At 49.8% G+C, this 24,547-nt stretch overlaps 1 protein-coding gene across 2 annotated transcripts in view; it reads right to left on the reverse strand.

The window, feature by feature from the left end:
- Positions 1–24,547, reverse strand: part of dpf1 (double PHD fingers 1) — a 94,526-nt gene that overhangs the window by 32,733 nt on the left and 37,246 nt on the right. Inside the window, exon 8 of one of the 2 annotated variants that reach the window (XM_080218298.1) lies at positions 187–315. The exons of the other annotated variant lie outside the window; for it this stretch is intronic. Coding sequence (XP_080074424.1) covers positions 187–315 — 129 coding nt within the window. The remainder of the gene's footprint in view (positions 1–186; positions 316–24,547) is intronic. 2 annotated transcript variants of the gene reach the window in all.

Here is a 24,547-nt window from a genome sequence, read left to right on the forward strand (position 1 = left end):
GATGGAAACCGTCTCCAGTTGGGAGAAGGGGATGGGGGGAATGGCGGGGTCCAACGGTGAGGGGGAGGGGGGGGGCGGTGAAGGAGACGGCGATGGCGGGCGGGGGGGTGGGAGAGGGAGGGGGGGAGAAGGACAGGGAAACAAAATGACTTCACAGCTCTGGAGTAAACGGGGAAACAAACTCACCAGAGCGGCCACAGTCTGCGCAGGATATCAAATCTTCGGGAGACCCTGTCTTCTTGTTCCCCGAAATCCCACCCAGGCAGAAATCGCAATACGCATTCGGAATGATGGATCCGTCGGGAGCTTTCCGTGCTAAAGGACATTACGCAAGAGTCAATATGGCAGCGAGAGAGAGAGAGAGAGAGAGACAGAGAGAGAGATGCAAAAAGCTTCCTGTCAATCCCCAGCCTGATGGAATGTCCTCGGGAGACTCCCGGCCACACGTTCCGGGAAAGGAACCGGGGGGAGGCATTGGCCTCAAAATAAAGGGGAGCAGATTTAGGACTGAGTTGAGGAGGAACTTCTTCACACAAAGGGTTGTGAATCTGTGGAATTCCCTGCCCAGTGAAGCAGTTGAGGCGACCTCATTGAATGTTTTTAAGGATAGATCGATTTTTGAACAGTGAAGGGACTAAGGGTTATGGTGAGCGGGTGGGTAAGTGGAGCTGAGTCCACAAAAAGATCAGCCATGGTCTTATTGAATGGCGGGGCAGGCTCGAGGGGCCAGAGGGCCTACTCCTGCTCCTAGGTCCTATGTTGTTAGTGTCCAAAGATGTGCGGGTTGGGTGGATTGGTCACGCTAAATTACTTCTTAGAGTCAGGGGGATTAGCAGAGTAAATAGGTGGGGTTACGGGGATAGGGCCTGGGTGGGATTGTTGTTGGTGCAGACTCGATGGGCTGAATGGCCTCCTTCTGCACTGGAGGGATTCTATGACAGGCAGGTGATTGGGTCATTGTTGGGTCGTGGGATCGTGCTGTGCACTGATTGGCTGCTGTGTTGCCTACCTCACAACAGTGACTCCGTTCCAGAAAAAAGTCCTCCAGTGACTGCAAACTCCTGAGGTTGTGAAAGGTGCTATATAAATGCAAATTCCGTCGGGGTGGGGTAGGGGGGTGGGGTGTGGGGGAAGGGAGGGGTGGGAATGACTAGGGAGGAGCTGGGGGTGCTGGCAGTGGGGGAGAGGCTGGCAGTTGGGGTGGGGATGGCAATGGGAGGAGTGTTGGCAGTGGGGGAGGGGTTTGGGCTAGGGGAGGGGCTGGCAGTGGATGCGGGGGGGCTAGCAGTGGGGGAGGGGCTGGAAGTGGGGGAGGGGCTGGCAGTGGGGGAGGGGGCTGGAAGTGGGGAAGTTGTCTTATGAGGACAGGTTTGAGAGGTTGGGCTTGTATCTGCTGGAGTTTAGCAGACGCGATCAAAAGCTTTCTGATCCCACGGCGGGGGGGGCGGGGAGGGAGTCTGGACAGGGTGGGTGTGGAGAGGAGGGTTCCTCTTGTGAGAGAATCTGGAACTTGGGGGTGGGGGTTCAGAGCTTAATAAGGAGGCGCTCGTTTAGGACAGATAAGGGGAAGGTGAGTCTGTCAGAGGGTGGAGAGACTCTGCGACCCTCTTGTTGGAGCAGAGTCTTTGAACATTATTAAAGCAGAGTGAATAGGTTCTTGACTCACGAGAGGGTGAAAGGTTATCGGCGGGTGAAAGGTTATCGGGGGTGAAGGGTTATTGGGGGATTGGCAGGAATGTGGGATTTTGGTTGCAATCAGATTAGCCATGACCTTATTGAGTGGGGTAGCAGGCTGGAGAGGGCTGAGTGGCCTACTCCTAATTTGAATATCCTCATTGGGGGGATAAAGCTTTCGTAGAATCTCTACAGTGCAGAAGGAGGCCATTCGGCCCATTGAGTCTGCACCAACCACAATCCCACCCAAACCCTATCCCCACAACCCCATGCATTTACCCTCGCTAGCCCCCCTGACACTAAGGAGCAATTTAGAATGGCCACTCCACCTAACCCGCACATCTTTGGACTGTGGGAGGAAACCCATGTCGACACGGGGAGAACGTGTAAACTCTGCCCAGACAGTGACCCGAGGCTGGATTTGAACCCAGGTCCCTGGCGCTGTGAGGCAGCAGTGCTAACCCACTGTGCCACCGTGCCGCCTCTTGCAATGTTAGTGCCCACCCAGAGTTTAAGTTCCACATTCCCGAGTCGTGCAGTCAGTACATCGATCCCAGAGTCCTAACTCCACAGTTCATGAGGGACAATGTTCTCCCCCATCACATTCACAGCACAGAGGCCATTCGGCCCACCCTGTCTGTGTTGGTGTTTCCTATAACAAGGCTCCTCCCAGGAGTCTTCATCTCACTCTATCCCCAAATCCTTCTATTCCTCATCTTTATCCAGCTTCTCCTGAGGTGTCTCAACACTAGTCACCCTCAACCATTCCCTGTGGGAGTGAGTCCCACATTCTCCCCACTCCCTGTGGGAGCGAGTCCCACATTCTCCCCACTCCCTGTGGGAGCCAGTCCCACATTCTCCCCACTCCCCGTGGGAGCGAGTCCCACATTCTCCCCACTCCCTGTGGGAGCGAGTCCCACATTCTCCCCACTCCCCGTGGGAGCGAGTCCCACATTCTCCCCACTCCCTGTGGGAGCGAGTCCCACATTCTCCCCACTCCCTGTGGGAGCGAGTCCCACATTCTCCCCACTCCCTGTGGGAGCGAGTCCCACATTCTCCCCACTCCCCGTGGGAGCGAGTCCCACATTCTCCCCACTCCCTGTGGGAGCGAGTCCCACATTCTCCCCACTCCCTGTGGGAGCGAGTCCCACATTCTCCCCACTCCCTGTGGGAGCGGGTCCCACATTCTCCCCACTCCCCGTGGGGACCGAGACCCACATTCTCCTGAATTCCCGATTGGATTTATTCCTGATGGCCCCCTCAGTTCTGTTTTAATCCCACAAGTGGAAATATCTTCTCTACACTTACCCTATCAAACTACTTCCTAATTTAAAATGGTGGCACAGTGGTTAGCACTGCTACCTCACAGCGCCAGAGACCCGGGTTCGATTCCCAGCTTGGGTCACTGTCTGTGTGGAGTTTGCACATTCTCCCCATGTCTGCATGGGTTTCCTCACACAGTCCAAAAATGTGTAGGTTGGGTGGATTGGCCGTGCTAAATTGCCCCTTAGTGTCCAAAGATGTGCAGGGTAAATAGACTGGGTTTACAGGGGTAGGGTCTGGGTGGGATTGTTCTCGATGGGCCAAATGGCCTCCTACTACACTGTAGGGATTTTATGATTTGACCACAATGAGAAAAGCCACAGCCTATTCAATCTTTCCTGGTATTCCAACACCTCAGGTCTATCATCCTTGCTAATCTGCTATTTTTGCACCCAGTGTTTGTATATTCTTTTTGTCAGGAGGACCATAATTGGCCTCAGCACTCCTACACATTTTTTGGTTCATTTATGGGTTGTGGCTGGCCAGCATTTATTGCCCATCCCTAATTGCCCCTTGAGAAGGTGGTGGTGAGCTGCTTCCTTGAACCTGCTGCTGTAGGTACACCCATGGTGCTGTTAGGGAGGGAGTTCCAGGATTCTGACCCAGTGACAGTGGCGGATATATTTCCAACTCAGGATGGTGAGTGTTTTGGAGGGGAACTTGCAGGTGGGGCTGTTCCCAGGTATCTGCTGCTCTTCTAAATGGAAGTGGTTGTGGGTTTGGAAGGTGCCGACTAAGGATCTTTGGTGAGTTGCTGCAGTGCATCTTGTAGATGGCATTTATTGCCCATCCCTAGTTGCCCTTGGAGGGCAGTTGAGAGTCAACCACATTTCTCTGGAGTCACATGTAGGCCAGGCCGGGTAAGGACGGCAGATTTCCTTCCCTAAAGGACATTAGTGAACCAGATGGGTTTTTCCGATAATGGGTCATCAGTAGGTTCTTAATCCCAGATATTTTTTATTGAATTCAAATTCCACCATCTGCCGTGGTGGGATTCGAACCCGGGTCCCCCCAGAACGTTAGCCTGAGTTTCTGGATTAAAAGTCTAGCGATAATACCACTAAGCCATTGCTTCCTTTGTTCTTGTGGAGTCGGTTGGGGTTGGAGCTGGGATTGAACTGGAGTCACCTCTTCTGGGGCAGATTTTGTGAGATTTATACTGGATTTTGTGCTTGTGTGTGTAGATAGCCAATCAGAGAGTAGATCTCTGCTTTGCGTGCTTTTCCGCTGCGTACACGGAGTTGTGTGAGGCCTCTGCAGTGCAATAGCCCATGGATACCCACCAGGTAGCGGACACGCTGGAGGGGGGCGGGGGAAGGGGAACGTTCACTTCTGTGTGAGGTACTGGAGGTGCCCCAGGATGTCACAGCTCTGCGTGAACCCCACCGAGGCCAAATCTTAGCTCACCTTTCCCATCATGCATTGTTAGCCCCCACCCTGGTCGTTTGGATCCAATCGGGTTTTTTTTTTACAAGCAATGCCCCCCTGATGTTACAAATAACTTTTTATTGACATTTTGTTTGCACTTCAGTTACCCCTGCCCGCCCGCCTGGCCCCACCCCCCGCCCCCCACTCCTGATCTATGGGCGCCTGGTGCTGAGAAGTGGGGTGTGGTCGGAGAAGGCGGAAAACCTCCTCGTGAACCTGGTCCTGGCCAAAACCCACCATCAACGGGTCCAAGGCAAGCCAGGGGGTTGCCTACCCCTGTACCACTGCTGAGACCTTCCATGCCCCCTGGGCATTATCAACCCCTTTAGCCGCATTTTGTTTTGACGTTTTAAGTCTCTTTTCTGATTTGTTTCAAAGTTTCGGGCGGTTCCCTTATTTCTTTGTGGAGGGGGGGGGGGGGGTTGCCCCTTTTAGTTCAGTTCATTTGATTCAGTTTATTTGGAGTGAGTCCAAAAGATTACAAGGTCAGCTCCGGCTGAGAGCGGGAGAGTGTTACAGACAAACCCTCCAGCGCCAAGGAGAGGAACGAGGTCAGATCCCGGTGGTTGCAAATTGGACTTGTGGAACTCTTTGGCACAGAGGAGGCCGGGTCATTGAGTGTCTTTAAGACGGAGATAGATAGATAGGTTCCTGATCAATAAGGGGGTCAGGGAGAAAGGCAGGAGAACGGGGATGAGAAAAGTATCAGCCATGATCGAATGGAGGAGCAGACTCGATGGGCCGAGTGGCCTAATTCTGCCCCTATGTCTTATGTCAACTTTACAAACACACACACACACACACACACACACACACACACACACACACAAACACACACACACACTCTGTCAGGCTCAGTATCTCAGTCACACACAGCTCCCACGCTATTCTGAATTACTCAAAGGCTCTCCTGGGTCAATTTAAAATGATTCTTCCATTCCTTTGCAACACAGAGGACAGAATAGAAGCCTTTCACTCCATTCTGACACAGCAGCACCGTGGCAATCGCAGAATAAATCACACAGGGACCATTTCATTCATATAAATGTTGGTGTTTATTGATCAGGTTAATGGGATGGGGAGGAGGGAGGGGTGGGGAACGGGAGAGGGAGCCAGACTCGAATCAGGAACTCCCCTGCGGTGAATGAAGAACAGGCTGTGCCGTCTCATTGCTGCTTCTGTTAAGATTTTTTTTCCCCCGCGTTCCATTTAACAGAAAGTTTCAAATATGAAAAAGCTCCTTCCAAACCCACTGGCTAACCAGGATTGGATACAAACAGCCACCCTGTGCAAGAAGCCAAAAAAACACAAAATCTGACACTAGCCGTCTCCTCGCCGGGATGTCATTGGCTGGGAAGCACTGTGGACATCCCGAAATCCAGCAACTCAGGACTGGATGTGATTCCTGTCTCATCACATGGTTCAAATACACACCCATCACCCATAGCAGGGAGTCACGGGTACAAACCACATGGGAATCCCTTCAAAGAGACACACATACACACACACACACACACACACACACACACACACACACACACACACACACACACAGACACACACACACACACACACACACACAGACACACACACACACACACACTCACATACACACATATAGACAAACAGTACAGCACAGGAACAGGCCTTTCGGCCCTTCAAGTCTGCACCGATCATGATGCTTGCCTAATCTAAAACTGTATGCACTTATGGAATCCGTATCCTTCCATTCCTATCCGATTCTTCTCATTGCCCCTTAAATGCCGCGATCATTCCTGCTCCCACCACCTCCCCGGGCAGCACATTCCAGACATTCACCGCCCTCTGTGTAAAAAACTTGCCTCACACATCTCCTCTAAACTTTTCCTCATGCACCTCAAACCCATGTCTTCTAGTACTTGACTTTTCTATCCTAGGAAACAGCATTTGACTATCCACTCTGTCTATGCCACTCATGATCTTGTAAACCTCTATCAAGTCACCCCTCAACCTCCATCGTTCTAGGGAGAACAAACCTGAGATAATCCAATCTCTCCTCGTAGCTCATATCCTCCAGACCTGGCAACATCCTGGGTAAACCTCTTCTGTACTCTCTCCAAAGCATCCACATCCTTCTGGTAGTGTGGCGACCAGAATTGTACACAATATTCCAAATGAGATCTAACTAAGGTTCTGTACAGCTGCAGCACGACCTCCCAATTCAATGCCCCGAGTGATGAAGGCAAGCTTGCCTTATGCCTTTCTGACTACCTTATCCACCTGCATTGTCACTTTCAGTGATCGGTGGAGATGTACACCCAGATTCCTCTGCCTGTCAATACTCCTGAGGGTTCTATCATTAAATTCCTACATGCAATGGACCTTCCAAACCACATGGGAATCCCTTCAAAGACACACACACACACACACACACACACAGAATAGTGCAGCACAGATTTGTCCGGATTAAACTCCATCTGCTATTTCTCTGCCCAAGTCTCCAGCCAGTCCATACACTGCTGTATCCCCTGACAATCCTCTTCGCTATCCACAACTCCACCAATTTTTGTGGTGTCTGTGAACTTATTAATTAGTCAAATTTAATTTAAAAATCAACAAACTTACTAATACACCCTCACACTCATCCAAACACAAACCCCCTCACTCTCTCAGTTACAATTCCTGTGCCTCTGGTTACTGCTCCTTAAATCTCACAACCTCCAGACACTTCAGTCTGGAAGGAGTTAATTTTATTGCTTCTTTATTTCTGGATTTCTCAGCCCGGATTCCACACTGAGTATCGGGTATGAGGGATGCTGGAATGTACAGCAGGCCATTTGGCCCATCTAGTCCACACAAGCCTCCTTCTATCTTACCCTATCCATCTTGTCCCTTCTCCCTTTTGCCTTTACCCAGCTTCCCCTGAATCTTCCGCCAATCTAATTCTCGGGAGAGATTTTTCATCTCCGCTTCCCTAGGGGATGACGATTCGAAATAACTCTTCCTGATATTCTTCCTCACGTATCTCACTAGTTTCCAGTGATTTTAAGGTCTTCATTTAAATCAGTTGACTTCCCAGCTCAACCCGGCGGTGGCTCCAACCACACTCAAGAAGCTCGACATCACCCAGGACAAAGCACCCCGCTTGATTTACCACCTTCAACATCCACCCCCTCCATCGCCGACACACAGTGACAGCCGTGTGTACCATCTACAAAAAGCTCTCCTTTTATGCATTCGTGGACCTCGCTGGCTGGGCCGGCATTTATTGCCCATCCCTAATTGCCCCTTGGAGGGCAGTTGAGAGTCAACCACATTGCTGTGGCTCTGGAGTCACATGTAGGCCAGACCGGGTAAGGATGGCAGATTTCCTTCCCTAAAGGGACATTAGTGAACCAGATGGGTTTTTCCGAGGGTTAATAAATTAGCGTTGGTTGCAGAGTGCCGAATAGAAACTAGAAGCAGGAGGAGGCCATTCAGCCCTTCGAGCCTGCTCTGCCATTCATTTTGATCATGGCTGATCAGCGAATTCAATATCCTGATCTCCCCCCCTCCAATATCCCTTGATCACTTCAACCCAAGAGCGAAATCTAATTCCTTCCTGAAATCTCACAATGTTTTGGCCTCACTACTTTCTGTGGGAGTGAATTCCACACATTCACCGCCCTCTGGGTGAAGAAATTTCTCCTCACCTCAGTCCTAAAAGGTTTACCCCTTATCCTCAAACTATCACCCCTAGTTCTGGACTCCCCCCACCATCCGGAACATTCTTCCTGAATCGACCCTCTCTAACCCTGTTAGAATTTTATAAGTCTCTATTTGACAAATGATTTGATTTATTATTATCGCAAGAATTGGGATGCAGTGAAAAGTATTGTTTCTTGCACACCATACAGACAAAGCATGCCGTTCATAGAGAAGGAAAGGAGATGGTGCAGAATGTAGTGTTACAGTCATAGAACATAGAACACTACAGCACAAACAGGCCCTTCGGCCCACAAGTTGCGCCGATCATATCCATACCCACCAGGCCTATCTATAACCCTCAATCCCATTAAATCCCATGTACTCATCCAGAAGTCTCTTAAAAGACCCCAGCGAGTTCGCCTCTACCACCACCGACGGCAGCCGATTCCACTCACTCACCACCCTCTGAGTGAAAAACTTACCCCTAACATCTCCTCTGTACCTGCTCCCCAGCACCCTAAACCTGTGTCCTTTCAGCCCTGGGAAATAGCCTTTGAGAATCCACCCTATCTATTCCTCTCAACATCTTATAAACCTCTATCAGGTCACCTCTCAACTTTTGTCTCTCCAAGGAGAAAACACTGAGCTCCCTCAGCCTATCCTCATAAGGCATGCCACCCAATCCAGGCAACATCCTTGTAAATCTCCTCTGCACCTTCTCAATAGCCTCCACATCCCTCCTGTAATGAGGCGACCAGAACGGCGCACAGTACTCCAAGTGGGGTCTGACAAGGGTCTTATAAAGTTGCAGCATTACCTCCCGACTCCTAAACTCAATACTCAATTAATGAAGGCCAGTACACCATACATCTTCTTGACCACATCCTCCACCTGCGAGGCCGATTTAAGAGTCCTATGGACCTGGGCCCCAGGGTCCTTCTGATCCTCTACACTGCTACACTTGATATTATACTCCTTCATCCCATTGGACCTGCCAAAATGGACAACCACACATTTATCCATGTTGAAGTCCATAGCTAGGGTGTAGAGAAAGATCAACTTAATGCGAGGTAGGTCCATTCAAAAGTCTGATGGCAGCAGGGAAGACTTTTGAATGGACCTACCTCGCATTAAGTTGATCTTTCTCTACACCCTAGCTATGACTGTAACACTACATCCTGCACCCTCTCCTTTCCTTCTCTATGAACGGTATGCTTTGTCTGTATAGCGTGCAAGAAACAATACTTTTCACTGTATGTTAATACATGTGACAATAATAAATCGAACCAAAGGTGCTGTTCTTGAGTTGATAGATACGCGTCCTCAGACTTTTGTATCTTTTCCACCCCCCCGACGGAAGAAAGGGCGAAGACAGGGGGCTGGAACGTCTCCATCGCACAGGCCCTCGAGGGCTGGGAGATTCTAGAACGGGGTTGGGGGGGGTTTGATCTGTAATGGCTGCGAGGATGTGGAAGGGGGGTGGGGGTTGGAATTCCGAACGGAGTTGAATTTATAAGCAGCTGTTTTGCTGCACTGTCGCGTCATTTGCATTCAGCGTCAAGAGAGACTCGCGCTCTCTCTCTCTCTCTCTCTCTCTCTCGGAAAAAAAAATAATAATTCAGAATCTCGCGTCAATGCGAGGCGAACAAAGGGAGAAAAGGGAGCTGCAATCTGCAGCAGAATTCTTCCACTTTGATATAAGATTTCAGGTGCCTATTTATCAAGAGCTGAGGGAGTCATTATTCTATTTTCAAAAGCAGCCGTGTAAACACAGATCATTACACGATGAATATAATTTCCCACTCGGTTTATATTTCTCTTAATCACCACCCCCCCCCCACCTCGGCCGAGAGAAGATTTGACAAGAACCTGCCTCCCCCTAATTGAAACCATCAAATGGGCTGAGGAATATTAAGCCTAAGGCCTTCGCTTATTTTCTTTTTTTTTTCGGTCAGGGCGCAAGATGAGCGGTTGCCATGCCAACCGAATAACCAGGGCAACAAAGCAATCCAATTTCTTTCTGCTTTAAATAGACGAGGTTTGTGGAAAATAATGTACCGGTTTATAGATTCTTACCCCTCCTCCCAGCCTCGTTTCTACCCCCCCCCCACCACCTCCACCCCAACGTTACCAGGAGGATCTTGGCAGATGTAGGCCGAAGCCTGCAGGGGCGTCCCCCTGCCCTGCAGGACAACATGGCGGCCACCTCACACCCTGGGATCCGGTCGTTTTCCGTTCTTCGCACCAGAAGGGGGCCCTGCATTTGGATAGCGCCGTCACATTCCTTGGCGATGTTCCTTAGTCAAAGTGCAGCGCCTTCCGCAGGGAAACGCAGTGGCCAATTTGCGCACAGCAAGCTCCCAATGAGACGGTGACCTGTTCCCTTTGTTGTGATAAGTATCAGGGAATGGGAGGGAGAATTCGTCATGGATATCCACCTTGGTTTCCATTCCGAAGGACAGCAGGCAAGAGGCACAGTGACACAGTGGTTAGCGCTGCTAACCTGGCCCTGAGCCCTGGCATCACAGCACCAGGGGCCCGGGTTCGAGTCTCAGCTTGGGTCATGTCTGTGTGGAGTCTGCACGTTCTCCCTGTGTCTGCGTGGGTTTCCTCCGGGCGCTCGAGGTCCCTCCAACACTCCAAGGATGCTCAGGTTAGGTGGACTGGCTGTGCTAAATTGCCCCTTAGTGCCCAAAGATGTGCAGGTTAAGTGGATTGGCCATGCTAAATTGGGCGGAATGGTAGCACAGTGGTTAGCACTGCTGCTTCACAGCTCCAGAGGCCCGGATTCAATTCCTGGCTTGGGTCACTGTCTGTATGGAGTTTGCACATTCCCCCTGTGTCTGCGTGGGTTTCCTCTGGGTGCTCCAGTTTCCTCCCACAGTCCAAAGATGTGCAGGTTGGGTTGACCGGCTATGGTAAAATTGCCTCTTAGTGTCCTGAGATGCTTAGGCTAAAGGGATTAGGGGGTAAAATATGTAGGGATAGAGGAGTAGGGCCTGGGTGGGATTGTGGTTGGTGCAGACTCGATGGGCCGAATGGCCTCTTTCTGCACTGTAGGATTCTATGATTTCTATAAATTGTCCCTTAGTGTCCAAAGACGTGCTGGTAAAGGTGCATTGGCCGTGCTAAACTGCCCCTTAGTGTACCCGAACAGGCGCCTGAGTGTGGTGACTAGGGGTTTTCATAGTAACTTCATTGCAGTGTTAATGTAAGACTTACTTGTGACACTGATTAAAGAACATTAACACCTGCTCCCTTAGTCACGGGGGGGGGATAAACATCAGTGATTGGCATTCGGGGGAGGGAGAACTTGCCTGTCGCGGGATGTCTGATTGGAAAGACAGCATTAATGAGAAATACTCCATCAGAAATGGGGGAAGGAGGAGGCCATTCAGCCCCTCGGTTGTATCAAAGCTCGGTATGGGCTCCTGCTCTGCCCAAGACCGCAAGAAACTACAAAATGTAGCCCAATCCATCACACAAACCAGCCTCCCATCCATTGACTCTGTCTACACTTCCCACTGCCTCGGAAAAGCATCCAGCATAATTAAGGACCCCACACACCCCAAACATTCTCTCTTCCACCTTCTTCCATTGGGAAAAAGATACAAAAGTCTGAGGTCACGTACTAATTGACTCAAGAACAGCTTCTTCCCTGCTGCTGTCAGACTTTTGAATGGACTTACCTCACATTAAGTTGATCTTTCTCTACACCCTCGCTATGACTGTAACACTACATTCTGCACTCTCTCCTTTCCTTCTCTATGAACGGCATACTTTGTCTGTATAGTGCACAAGAAACAAGACTTTTCACTATATGTTAATACCTGTGACAATAATAAATCAAATCAGATAGCGGAGACTCACAGTTTCGCATGTCCCCTGTCACACTTCAACTAAACCCAGGAAAGCATGTGTCACAGAGTCCTGGAGGTTTACAGCATGGAAACAGACCCTTCGCCCCAACTTGTCCATGCTGCCCAGTTTTTAACCACTAAGTTAGTCCCAATTGCCCACATTTGCCCCATATCCCTCTATACCCATCTTACCCATGTAACTGTTTAAACACCTGTTAAAAGACAAAATTGTACCCGCCTCCAATACTGCCTCTGGCAGCTCGTTCCAGACACTCACCACCCTCTGTGTGAAAACATTGCCCCTCTGGACCCTTCTGTATCTCTCCCCTCTCACCTTAAACCTATGGCCTCTAGTTTTAGACTCCCCTACCTTTGGGAAAAGATATTGACTATCTCGCTGATCTGTGCCCCTCATTATTTTATAGACCTCTATAAGGTCACCCCTCAGCCTCCTACACTCCAGGAAAAAAGTCCCAGTCTATCCAGCCTCTCTTTATAACTCAAGCCATCAAGTCCCAGTAGCATCCTAGTAAATCTTTTCTGCACTCTTTCTAGTTTAATAATATCCTTTCCAGTGTCAATGTTACGATAGTTTAAAAACTTCCCATTCTTGCTCCAATTCCCCCTTCCTAGAAAGGACACAGCAACTGGCCACAAGGCTGAATGATACATTATATTTGGTTTAAAATGCTATCAAAAGGCAGATACAGAAGGAGATCCCCACACAGATTGGAGAGAGATTACGACATACATTTGCCATGTCAGCTACGACTCTCACCAACTTTTACAGATGCCCCATAGAAAGCATTCTTTCTGGTTGTATCACAGCTTGGTATGGGCTCCTGCTCTGCCCAAAACCGCAAGGAGCTACAAAAGGATCGTGAATGTAGCCCAATCCATCACACAAACCAGCCTCCCATCCGTAGGGTGGCACGGTAGCACAGTGGTTAGCGCGGCTGCTTCACAGCTCCAGGGGCCTGGGTTCAATTCCCGGCTCGGGTCACTGTCTGTGTGGTGTTTGCACATTCTCCCCGTGTCTGTGTGGGTTTCCTTCCAGTACTCCGGTTTCCTCCAACAATCGAAAGATGTGCGGGTTAGGTTGCTTGGCTATGCTAAAAATTGCTGCTTAGTGTCCTGAGATGCGTAGGTTAGAGGGATTAGCGGGTATAATATGTAGAGATATGGGGGGTAGGATTGTGGTCAGTGCAGACTCGAAGGGCTAAATGGCCTCCTCCTGCACGGTAGGGATCCTATGATTCATTGCAGGTGGATGAATCATAGCACTGCTACCTCACAGCGCCAGGGACTCGGGTTCAATTCCGGCCTTGGGACACTGTCAGTGTGGAGTTTGCACATTCTCTCCGTGTCTGCGTGGGTTTCCACCCACAGTCTGGATTAAAAAATACTCACCATCCTGACTTGGGAATCTATCACCGTTCCTGCACTGTCGCTGGGTCAAAATCCTGGAACTCCCTCCCTAACAGCACTGTGTGTGTACCTACACCACAGGGACTGCAGTGGGTTCAAGATGGTGACTCACCTTCTCACCGGGCAATTAGAATCCCAACAGTACAGAGGGAGGCCATTCAGCCCCTTAAGTCTGCACAGACTTTCCAAAAGAGCATCTTACGAGGCCCTCCCCTCTACTATCAAATGGGGCGGCACCGTGGCACAGTAGTTAGCACCGCTGCCTCACAGCGTTAGTGACCTGGGTTTGATTCCCGGCTTGGGTCACAGTGTGTGGAGTCTGCACATTCTCCCCGTGTCTGCATGGGTTTCCTCCGGGTGCTCCGGTTTCCTCCCACAGTCTGAAAGACGTGCTGGTTAGGGTGCATTGGCCGTGCTGAATTCTCTCTCAGTGTAACCCGAACAGGCGGAGGAGTGTGGCGACTAGGGGATTTTCACAGTAGCTTCATTAATGCCAGCCTACTTGTAACTAATAAATAAACTTTCAAAACATCCACACAGCTCTGCTTGCTGTGAGGAATCGGGATCCCTGGAATAAAATAATTCTTGGCTTTCCCTCCTGCTTTTCTGGAGTCAATTATGTGAGATTTCTTTTTTTCTCTTAAAATAATTATCAGAGAAAGCCCAGTAAGGGACCAGCAGCGAGCGACGGTGCGGAGTCTGTGGAAAGGGTTAGTTCCTGTAACGGTTACAGGGTCAGCTCAGGTGGACATTACGAACAGAGCTCCCTCTGTATCCTGTCACAGGACAAGGCATCTCCAGCGAGGTAGAAAGCATCCCTCCTCCTAAGCTCCTCAGTGAGGTCGTGTCAGGAGCTGATTCCAGTCACCAAACGATCACGAGTTCAGGTTTCTAGGTGTCCAGATCACCTGTCCTGGTCCCCCCCATGCCAACACTATAGTTAAGAAAGCCCCACAAACGCCTCTACTTTCTCAGGAGACTAAGGAAATTTGGCATGTCAGCTACGACTCTCACCAACTTTTACAGATGCACCATAGAAAGCATTCTTTCTGGTTGTATCACAGCTTGGTATGGGCTCCTGCCCTGTCCAAGGAACTACAATGCGTTTGAAGTTTAAGTTTAAAGTCTATTTATGAGTGTCACAAGTCAGCTCACATTAACACTGCAATGAAGTTACTGTGAAAATCCCCAAATAAGGTCGTGAATGTAGCCCAATCCATCACACAAACCAGCCTCCCATCCATTGACTCCGTCTACATTTTCCGCTGCCTCGGCAAAGCAGCCAGCATAATTAAGGACCCCACGCACCCCGGACATTCTCTCTTCCACCTTCTTCCGTTGGGAAAAAGATACAAAAGTCCTAAGGTCTTGTACTAACTGACACAAGAACAGCTTCTTCCCTGCTGCTGTCAGACTTTTGAATGGACCTACCTCGCATTAAGTTGATCTTTCTCTACACCCTGGCTATGACTGTAACACTACATTCTGCACTCTCTCCTTTCCTTCTCTATGAACAGTATGCTTTGTCGGTACAGCACGCACAAAACAGTACTTTTCACTGTATACTAATACACGTGACAATAATAAATCAAATCGAAGGAGTGAGGAAAAGTTTGTGAATGAGTTTAAAACACCGCCAGCAGCAACAACTTGCATCTATATAGCGCCTCTACTTTCTCAAGAGACTAAAGAAATCCCTACATAAAATCATAGAATCCCTACAGTGCAGAAAAGGCTCTTCCAGGGGGAAGGCAATGGCCTGGTGGTATTATTGCTAGACCATTAATCCAGAAGCTCAGCTGGGGACCCAAGTTCGAATCCCGCCACGGCAGATGGTGGAATTTGAATTCAATAAAAAAAAATCTGGGATTAAGAATCTACTGATGACCATGAAACCATTGTCGGAAAAACCCATCTGGTTCACTAATGTCCCATTAGGGAAGGAAATCTGCCGTCCTTACCCAGTCTGGCCTAGAATGGGTGGCACGGTGGCACAGTGGTTAGCGCTGCTGCTTCACAGTACCAGGGACCTGGGTTCAATTCCTGGCTTGGGTCACTGTCTGTGCAGAGTTTGCACATTCTCCTCATGTCTGCATGGGTTTCCTCCAGGTGCTCCGGTTTCCTCCCACAGTCCAAAGATGTGCGGGTTAGGTTGATTGGCCGTGCTAAAATTTCCCCTTAGTGTCCTGAGATGCGTAGGTTAGAGGGATTAGCAGGTAGATATGTAGGGTTATGGGGGTAGGGCCTGGGTGGATTGTGGTCAGTGCAGACTTGATGGGCCAAATGGCCTCTTTCTGTACTGTAGGGTTTCTATGACATGTGACTCCAGAGCCACAGCAATGTGGTTGACTCTCACTGTCCCTCTGAAATGGCCAAGCGAGACGGTCAGTTGTATCAATGGTTACAAAGTTGCCCTCATGGGATCGTGGGCCATCCCACAGCACAGGGACTGCAGCGATTCAAGAAGGCAGCTCACCACCACCTTCTCAAGGGGCAACTAGGGATGGGCAATAAATGCTGGACCAGCCAGTGACACCTGTGTCCCACAAATGAATAAAAAAAAAATCCAGCTGATCAAGTCAGCACCAACTGTCTTACAGAGAATCTTACCAGGCCCTCCCCCCCCACCACCCAATCCCCATAACCCCACACATTTAGCACGGCCAATGCACCCTAACCAGCACGTCTTTCAGACTGTGGGGTGAAACCGGAGCACCCGGAGGAAACCCACGCAGACATGGGGAGAATGTGCAGACTCCACACAGACAGTGACCCAAGCTGGGAATCGAACCCAGGTCCCTGGTGCTGTGAGGCAGCCGTGCTAACCCACTGTATCACCGTGTCTTGAACATCCTCTCACAGGGGGCATTATCAGGTGAAGACTGACATAGACCACATCAGGAGATATTAGGTCCGATGACCAAAATGTTGTTTCCAAAGAGGTTTTGATTTGATTTATTATTGTCACGTGTATTAACATAGTGAAAATATTGTTTCTTGCACACTGTACGAAGCATACCGTTCATAGAGAAGGAAAGGAGAGAGTGCAGAATGTGGTGTTACAGTCATAGCTAGGGTGTAGAGAAAGATCCATTCAAAAGTCTGACAGCAGCAGGGAAGAAGCTGTTCTTGAGTCGGTCGGTACGTGACCTCAGACTTTTGTATCTCTTTCCCGAAGGAAGAGGTGGAAGAGAGAATGTCCGGGGTGCGTGGGGTCCTTAATAATGTTGGCTGCTTTGCCGAGGCAACGGGAAGTGTAGACAGAGTCAATGGATGGAGGCTGGTTTGAGTGATGGACTGGGCTACATTCACAACCCTTCATAGTTTCTTGCAGTCTTGGGCAGAGCAGGAGCCCATACCAAGCTGTGATACAACCAGAAAGAATGCTTTCTATGGTGCATCTGGAAAAGTTGGTGAGAGTTGTAGCTGACATGCCAAATTTCCTTAGTCTTCTGAGAAAGTAGAGGCATTGGTGGGGCTTTCTTAACTACAGTGTCAGCATGGGGGGGGACCAGGACAGGTTGTTGGTGATCTGGACACCTAGAAACCTGAAGCTCTCGACCATTTCTACTTCGTTCCCATTGATGTAGACAGGGGCATGTTCTCCTTTACACTTCCTGAAGTTGATGACAATCTCATTTGTTTTGTTAACGAAAGGAGGTTATAAACAGCAGAGAGAGAAAGAAAGAGAGAAAGAGAGAGAGAGAAAGAAAGAGAGAGAGAAAGAAAGAGAGAAAGAGAGAGAGAGAGAGAGAGAAAGAAAGAGAGAGAGAAAGAGAGGGAGGGGAAGACAGAGAGAGAGAGAGAGAAACAGAAACAGAGAGAGAGAGACATGGAGAGAAAGAGAAGGAGGCAGAAAGACAGAGACAGAGAGAGGGAGTTAGGGAGGGAATTCCAGGTTAACGTGTGGACTGGTTCTGCTCACTGAATGCAGCACAGTGAGGCTGATAATCAGCCGGGGATTCTGTCCATCACCTCACTCTGTCCTCCCAGGGTCGAGTGTGAAGATGTGAAGATTTGTCGCTGTCACTGTGTTAAAGAGGCACCGTTTCCCTCACAGCGGCACTGACATTGTACACTCACACACTCACACTCTCTCACACACACACTCTCTCACACACACACGCTCTCACACACATGCACTCTCACACACACACGCACACACACACACACACACACACACACACACACACACACACACACGCTCTCACACACACACACACACACACACACACACACACACTCTCACACACGCACAATCTCAGGTAGGAGGTCTGGTTTATTACACATTCCATCCAAGCTGCCACCCAGTTTCTGGATCCTGTGGAACTCTCAGCCTGAGAGACTGGGTGATGGGACTGGGCTGGTGACCCAGAGGCTGATGCTGTGGGGAGACACGGGTTCAAATCCCACCATAGGCAACTGGTGGAATTTACACTTAATTCATAAAAATCCGGAATTGTAAACTAGTCTCAGTAACAGTGACCACAAAACTATTGTCAATTATCGGAAAAACCCATCTGGGTCACTAATGTCCCTTTAGGGAAGGAAATCTGCCGTCCTTACCCCGGTCTGGCCTACATGTGACTCCAGAGCCACAGCAATGTGGTTGACTCGGAGCTGCCCCTCTGAGTCCAGGGCAGTTAGGGACGGGCAACAGGAACACCCCCCCTAACAGGCCACCAATCCTGTCGATTTACAATCGGACAATCGGGAACACCACTGGTGTGCGGATCCCTACACAAATCCCCAATTCCTGTTCCCATCAGGGCAAAACCTGCAGTTAATCATCTCCCTCCCTCTTCCTCCCTCTCCCTCCTTCTCTCTCCCTCCCAAGGAAGAGGGCGTACGTGGCGTGATCAGCAAGTTTGCAGATGACACAAAGATGGCAGGATTGGCGGACACTGACGTCAGACTCACCGGCCTATAATTACCAGGGCATCCCACTCCTTGTCTGACCCTCACTGTTGATTGCGAAGCCCCCTGCAGTAGCATTGCCTCACACCCAGTCACGGGCCAAGTTACTGAAGGGGGTGTGGTGTGTGGGGAGATTGGGGGTGAGGAGGAGAGGTCACTGTCTTTTACTCTGCAGGTGTGTCGGTCCACCTTGTTGTCTAGCGAGGGGCATGCACACGGTGGGTCGTGCATGGGCTGCTCTTGGATGTTTCGAGGGTGGCCTAGTACTTTGCATCGTTTGTGTACGCTTAAAACTGGACCAGCAGATGGGCACCACGACAGCTCAGTGACTATCACTGTTTGCTGTGCAGGTACATGGATTTGGGCCGGTGTCTGTGGGAGTTTGCACATTCTCCCCGTGCTTGCATGGGTTTCCTCCGGGTGCTCCGGTTTCCTCCCACACCCCAAAGATGTGCTCTTAGGCTGATTGGTGTAACAAATTGTCCCTAAATTATTCTCCCCTGAATCCGGTTTCCAATGGTGGGGGGGGGTACCATAAACATAGACATGGGTCAAGGGAGGTGTGGGAAAAATGCATTGTTAAGATGGCGGCGTGGGCTCGTTGGGCCGAAGGGCCTGTTTCCTGTGCTGTGTTGTTCTTTGCCAAACCCTCACCTGCCCAGCGCCCTGAACCTCAGCAACAATCCGTCCCCCCCACCCCCTCCCAGGACTTTGGGATCACCAACAGCCGATGCTGTAGATCTCTATGACTCTATAACCGCCTGGTCCCCCGCCCCAGTGCTGACACTATAGTTGAGAAAATCCACCAAAGCCTTACTTTCTCAGAAGACTAAGGAAATTTGGCATGTCCGCTACGACTCTCACCAACTTCTCCAGATGCACCATAGAAAGCATCCTTTCTGGTTGTATCACAGCTTGGTCTGGGCTCCTGCTCTGCCCAAGACCGCAAGAAACTACAAAAGGTCATGAATGTAGCCCAATCCATCACACAAACCAGCCTCCCATCCATTGACTCTGTCTACACTTCCCGCTACCTCGGAAAATTAATTAAGGACCCCACACACCCCAGACATTCTCTCTTTCACCTTCTTCCTCCAGGAAGAAGATACAAAAGTTTGAGGTCACGTACTGACCAACTCAAGACCAGCTTCTTCCCTGCTGCTGTCACACTTTTGAATGGACCTACCTTGCATTAAGTTGATCTTTCTCTACACCCTAGCTATGAGTGTAACACTACATTCTGCACCCTCTCCTTTCCTTCTCCCCTATGTACTCTATGAACGGTATGCTTTGTCTGTGTTGCGAGCAGGAAACATTACATTTCACAGTATCTCGATGTCGTGACAATAAGAAATCAAATAATAATGTTGGAAAAACCCATTGTTCAGGGCTGAGGTAAAATCACCCCAACGCCTCAGTTAGGTCCCAGCCTGGCGTCTTTAATGAAACAAGACTGGGGCGAGGGGTAATGGATTGAGAGCGAGAGAGAGGCTGATCACTCAGCGACATCTGGTGGCCGGAGCACGCAACTGTTCATGACTGTTGACATAGCAAAAATCAAATGGTGTCAGGAAAACCACTGGAAAATTCACAAGAGCAGAAACATTGAAGCAGGAGGAGGCCATTCGGCCCATTGAGCCTGCTCCGCCATTCATTGTGATCATGGCTAATCATCAAATTCAATATCCTGATCTCTTCCTTCCCCCACCCCCATATCTCTCGATCCCTTTAGCCCCAAGAGCGATATCTAATTTCTTCTTAAAATCTCACACAACGTTTTGGACTCACTACTTTCTGTGGGAGTGAATTCCACACATTCACCACCCTTGGGTGAAGAAATTTCTTCTCACCTCAGTTCTAAAAGGTTTACCCCTTATCCTCAAACTATCACCCCTAGTTCTGGACTCCCCCACCATCGGGAACATTCTTTCTGAATCTACCCTATCTAACCCTGTTAGAATTTTATAAGTTTTAACAGATCCCCTCTCACTCTTCTAAGCTTCGCAAAGAGATTTCAGTTTTAGGGACCCATCAGTGTGCGATGCAGGGGACAACTCACCTCTGAGTCTGTTGGGTGCTGAGTGGGAATTAGAAGATGATAATGTTAAATAATATTAACCACCAGACCACAGGATTTCCTGTCTCGTGGGAAGGACTAGATGGGGAAAGGGGAGGGGGAGATGTTGGGCAAAGATTTTTACCCCAGTGCAGCAGCTGCAATTTATTCAGTAGGGGGTATGAGGTGTGGTGTTAGTGTACCTTTAAGAAATGTATTTTTTTAATCATATTCTCTGCAGCCATAACAGATTCTTTTCATAGTTGCTGGGATGCCTGGTTAGACACATTTTTATTGATGTTTCAATGGCTTAAATGGAGATTTGTTTTTTTTTTTAACTCCAGGCCTCAGGAACGTTCTGGGCTTTGTTTTATGATCCTGAATTGTTAGGAGGAAGACTGGCAGGTCAGGTGACAGGACTTCTTTCGTTTTCAGTTTAGAAGTTTTTTGACAGCAGACTGAAAGCAGTGTTTCTCTCTCTCTCTCTCTGGTATTGGAAATTCTGCTGGCTAGCCAATAGCAAAGCTTCTTGCCTTCCTGGAGTGGAAGAAAATATCTGCTATAAGTGGCTGCCTTAACTAGAGTCTCTCTCTCTCCTCTCTTGCTTCCCCCCGGTGTCTTGGGAAACCGTTCTGACTCCAAGCTTGTGTGCGTGTAAGAGAGACAGTGTGTGAGAGAGACAGCGTGTGTGCGCATGGTTTGCGTGTGCACGCGTTGTGTGTGCACGTGCAGTGTGTGTGTGCGTGCGTGCATGCGGGTGTGTGTGTGTGTGCGCGTGCGTGCATGCGGTGCATGCGTGTGTGTGTGTGCGCGTGCGTGCATGTGTGTGCGCATGCGTGCATGCTGTGCGTGCGTGTGTGCGTGTGCGCGTGCGTGCATGTGTGTGCGCGTGCGTGCATGCTGTGCGTGCGTGTGTGTGCGCGTGCGTGCATGCTGTGCGTGCGTGTGTGCGCGCGTGCGTGCATGCGGTGCATGCGTGTGTGTGTGTGCGCGTGCGTGCATGCTGTGCGTGCATGTGTGTGCGCGTGCGTGCATGCTGTGCGTGCGTGTGTGTGCGCGTGCGTGCATGCTGTGCGTGTGTGTGCACGTGCGTGCATGCATGCTGTGCGTGCGTGTGTGCGCATGCGGTGCGTGCGTGTGTGCGCGTGTGCGTGCATGTGTGTGCGTGTGCGTGCATGCGGTACGTGCGTGTGTGTGCGCGTGCGTGCATGCGGTGTGTGTATGAGTGTGTGCGTGTGCGCATTAAGTGCAGCACTTAACCAAAGGACTAAGTATCATGCGAGCACTTGTATTTTCTGTGCTAAATCTGTGGCAGGGGTTTTGTATCGGGAAGATTATTTGATTCATTAAGGGTTATGTAATATCATGTTTTTTTTTGTTTGGGCAGCACGGTGGCACAGTGGGTTAGCACTGCTGCCTCACATTGAACCCGGGTTCAATTCCGGCCATGGGTCACTGTCTGTGTGGAGTTTGCACATTCTCCCCATGTCTGTGTGGGTTTCCTCCCACAATCCAAAGATGCTCGGGTTAGGTTGATCGGCCGTGCTAAATTGCCCCTCAGTGTCAGGGGGGTTGGCAGAGTAAATATGTGGGGTCAAAGGGATAGGGTGAGATTGTGGTTGGTGCAGACTTGATGCCCTCCTTCCGCACTAGGGATTCTCTGATAATTGGTAAAAGTTCTTGCTAATTTTCTTTCTGTACATGTTAACTGTATTCTTAAATAAACTGTGTGGTAAAAGCTCCCTAGTGGGTCATTTCAATCATACCCTGAATTGAAACATGTCAGGCTTATCCCAGCCAAATTCAAGATGTAAAACTTGCAATCCGGCCGGTCTCCATAGAACACTCTGATCTGGATTCCAACACTGCTAAAGAAAATTTCAACTCAAACCAACAACTCTGCCACAATAAGGTACAATTCACAGTTCACATGTTCAGAACACTCTCTTACCTCCATTAGGCAAAGGGTGAGACGCAAGTGGTTTAGCATCCATATTCTGCAATCTTCTTAACATTACCGCACTAACATGCAGGTCCGCACTAATGCCCTACTGCATAAGGTAACTAACATCTCTCTCAGAATATCATAGAAAAAAGCTTTGCATAGATTCCTGGTCTAAAGAGAACTCTAACGCAGTTGCTGTTTCAGAACAGATGTCATGGGGTCAAGTGAAGTGTCTTCACTGTCACTTTCATTCTGTATAATGTTACCTCTGAATAAATCCCAATCAGCCGATTTTAGCGTGAAAGGTTATGACCCGTTGGCATCTCATTCTCTGCCAGTTAGAGAGAGCAGGAGTCTGTGGCGTCAACTCACACACTACCTTCACCGTGGAAGCCTTCACTCTTCATCCAGTGACCCGATATCTTAGATATTTTATCAACGTGTTAAGCTCCGGAATAAGGGAGGCACCATCTTGCGTACGGAAGTGGACATTGCTGCTCCTGATCCATAGAAGCCATCGCGACACAACTTATCTCTTTTACCGCCCCACCCCCCCCACCCCCTAAGACATTTCCCATCAGTTGGCCAACTCTATAGGGTGGCATTGTCAGTGCTCCCATCCACATGGTTCCTGGCGGTTGGAGGTGCTGTGCCATTGGCCAACAGTGGGCTCTTCCAGTCCCGCTGCTTTCAATTGGGGTCTCCCATTGAACATACCCCACACCCACTGGGAAACCTGCAGCTAGGGCATGACCTCAGCAGGACAGGAAGACCCCCATGACGGGCTGGAGAATTCATAGAATCTCTACAGAGCAGAAGAGGCCATTCAGCCCATTGAGTCTGCATCGACGCTCTGGCAGACTTTCTCATCCAGGCCATCTTCCCCCCTATCCCTGTACCCCACACATCTCATCCACCTAACCCGCACATCTTTGGACACTAAGGGACAATTTAGCATGGCCAATCCACCTAACCTACACATCTTTGGACACTAAGGGGCAATGAGGAGGAACTTCTTCACTCAAAGGGTGGTGAATCTCTGGAATTCTCTGCCCAATGAAGTGGTGGAGGCTGCCTCGTTGAATATATTTAAGTCACGGGTAGATAGGCTTTTGATAGACAGGGAAATTGAGGGTTATGGGGAGAAAGCGGGAAAGTGGAACTGATCCACTTCAGATCAGCCATGATCTTATTGAATGGCGGGGCAGGCTCGAAGGGCTAGATGGCCTACTCCTGCTCCTATTTCTTATGTTCTTACGTTAATTTAGCATGGCCAATCCACCTAACCCACATATCTTTGGACGCTAAGGGACAATTTATCACGGCCAATCCACATAACCTGTACATCTTTGGAGTGTGGGAGGAAACCGGACCCGGAGGAAAGACACACAGACATGGGGAGAACATACAGGCTCCACACAGACAGTGACCCGAGTCCGGAATCGAACCTGGGTCCCTGGCGGGTGCAGGCTTGATGGGCTGAATGGCCTTCTCCAGCACTGTAGGGATTCTATGGCTGGCTGGGACTGTCATCCTTGGGGAATGGAAGGCTGGGAGCTTTGGTGGATGTCTTCAAAATCACGAGTGGGGGGGGGGGCAATAGAAACAGTGGCAGTAGGAGCAGGAGGAGGCCATTCGGCCCTTCCCAGCCTGCTCCACTGTTCAACCTGATCATGGCTGTTCCTCTAACACAATGCCGTCCTCCTCCCATCCCCATGGACACCTTTTCAATTGAGAAATCCGTCCATTTCCTTCTTAAATGTATCCAGTACCTCGGCTTCCACAACCCCCTGTGGGAGAGAATTCCTCAGGTTCACCACCCTCTGAGTCAAGACAATTCTCCTCAGCTCCGTCCTAAATGCCCTCCCCCCACCCCCGTACCCCGAGACTGTGATCCCCCCCCCTTGTTCTAAACCCCGCACAGAGAAGGGACACAACATCCCTCCATCTGATCTGCCAAAACTCTTTCAGAAATTTACACCTTTCAATGATACACCCCCTCATACTTCTAAATTCCAGTGGTTAGCACCGCTGCCTCACAGCGCCAGGGACATGGGGTTCGATTCCCGCCCCTGGTCACTGTCCGTGTGGAGTCTGCACATTAGAGTCATAGAGGTTTACAGCAGGGAGACAGGCCCTTCGGCCCAACTTGTCCATGCCAACCTTTTCTTTCAAAACTCCTAAGCTAATCCCAATTGCCCGCATTTGGCCCATATCCCTCTATAAGATGTGCGGGTTAGGTTGATTGGC

Source organism: Carcharhinus amblyrhynchos, unplaced genomic scaffold, assembly GCF_965287045.1.
Source record: "Carcharhinus amblyrhynchos unplaced genomic scaffold, sCarAmb.v2.hapA scaffold_37, whole genome shotgun sequence".
Taxonomy (NCBI): Eukaryota; Metazoa; Chordata; class Chondrichthyes; order Carcharhiniformes; family Carcharhinidae; genus Carcharhinus; species Carcharhinus amblyrhynchos.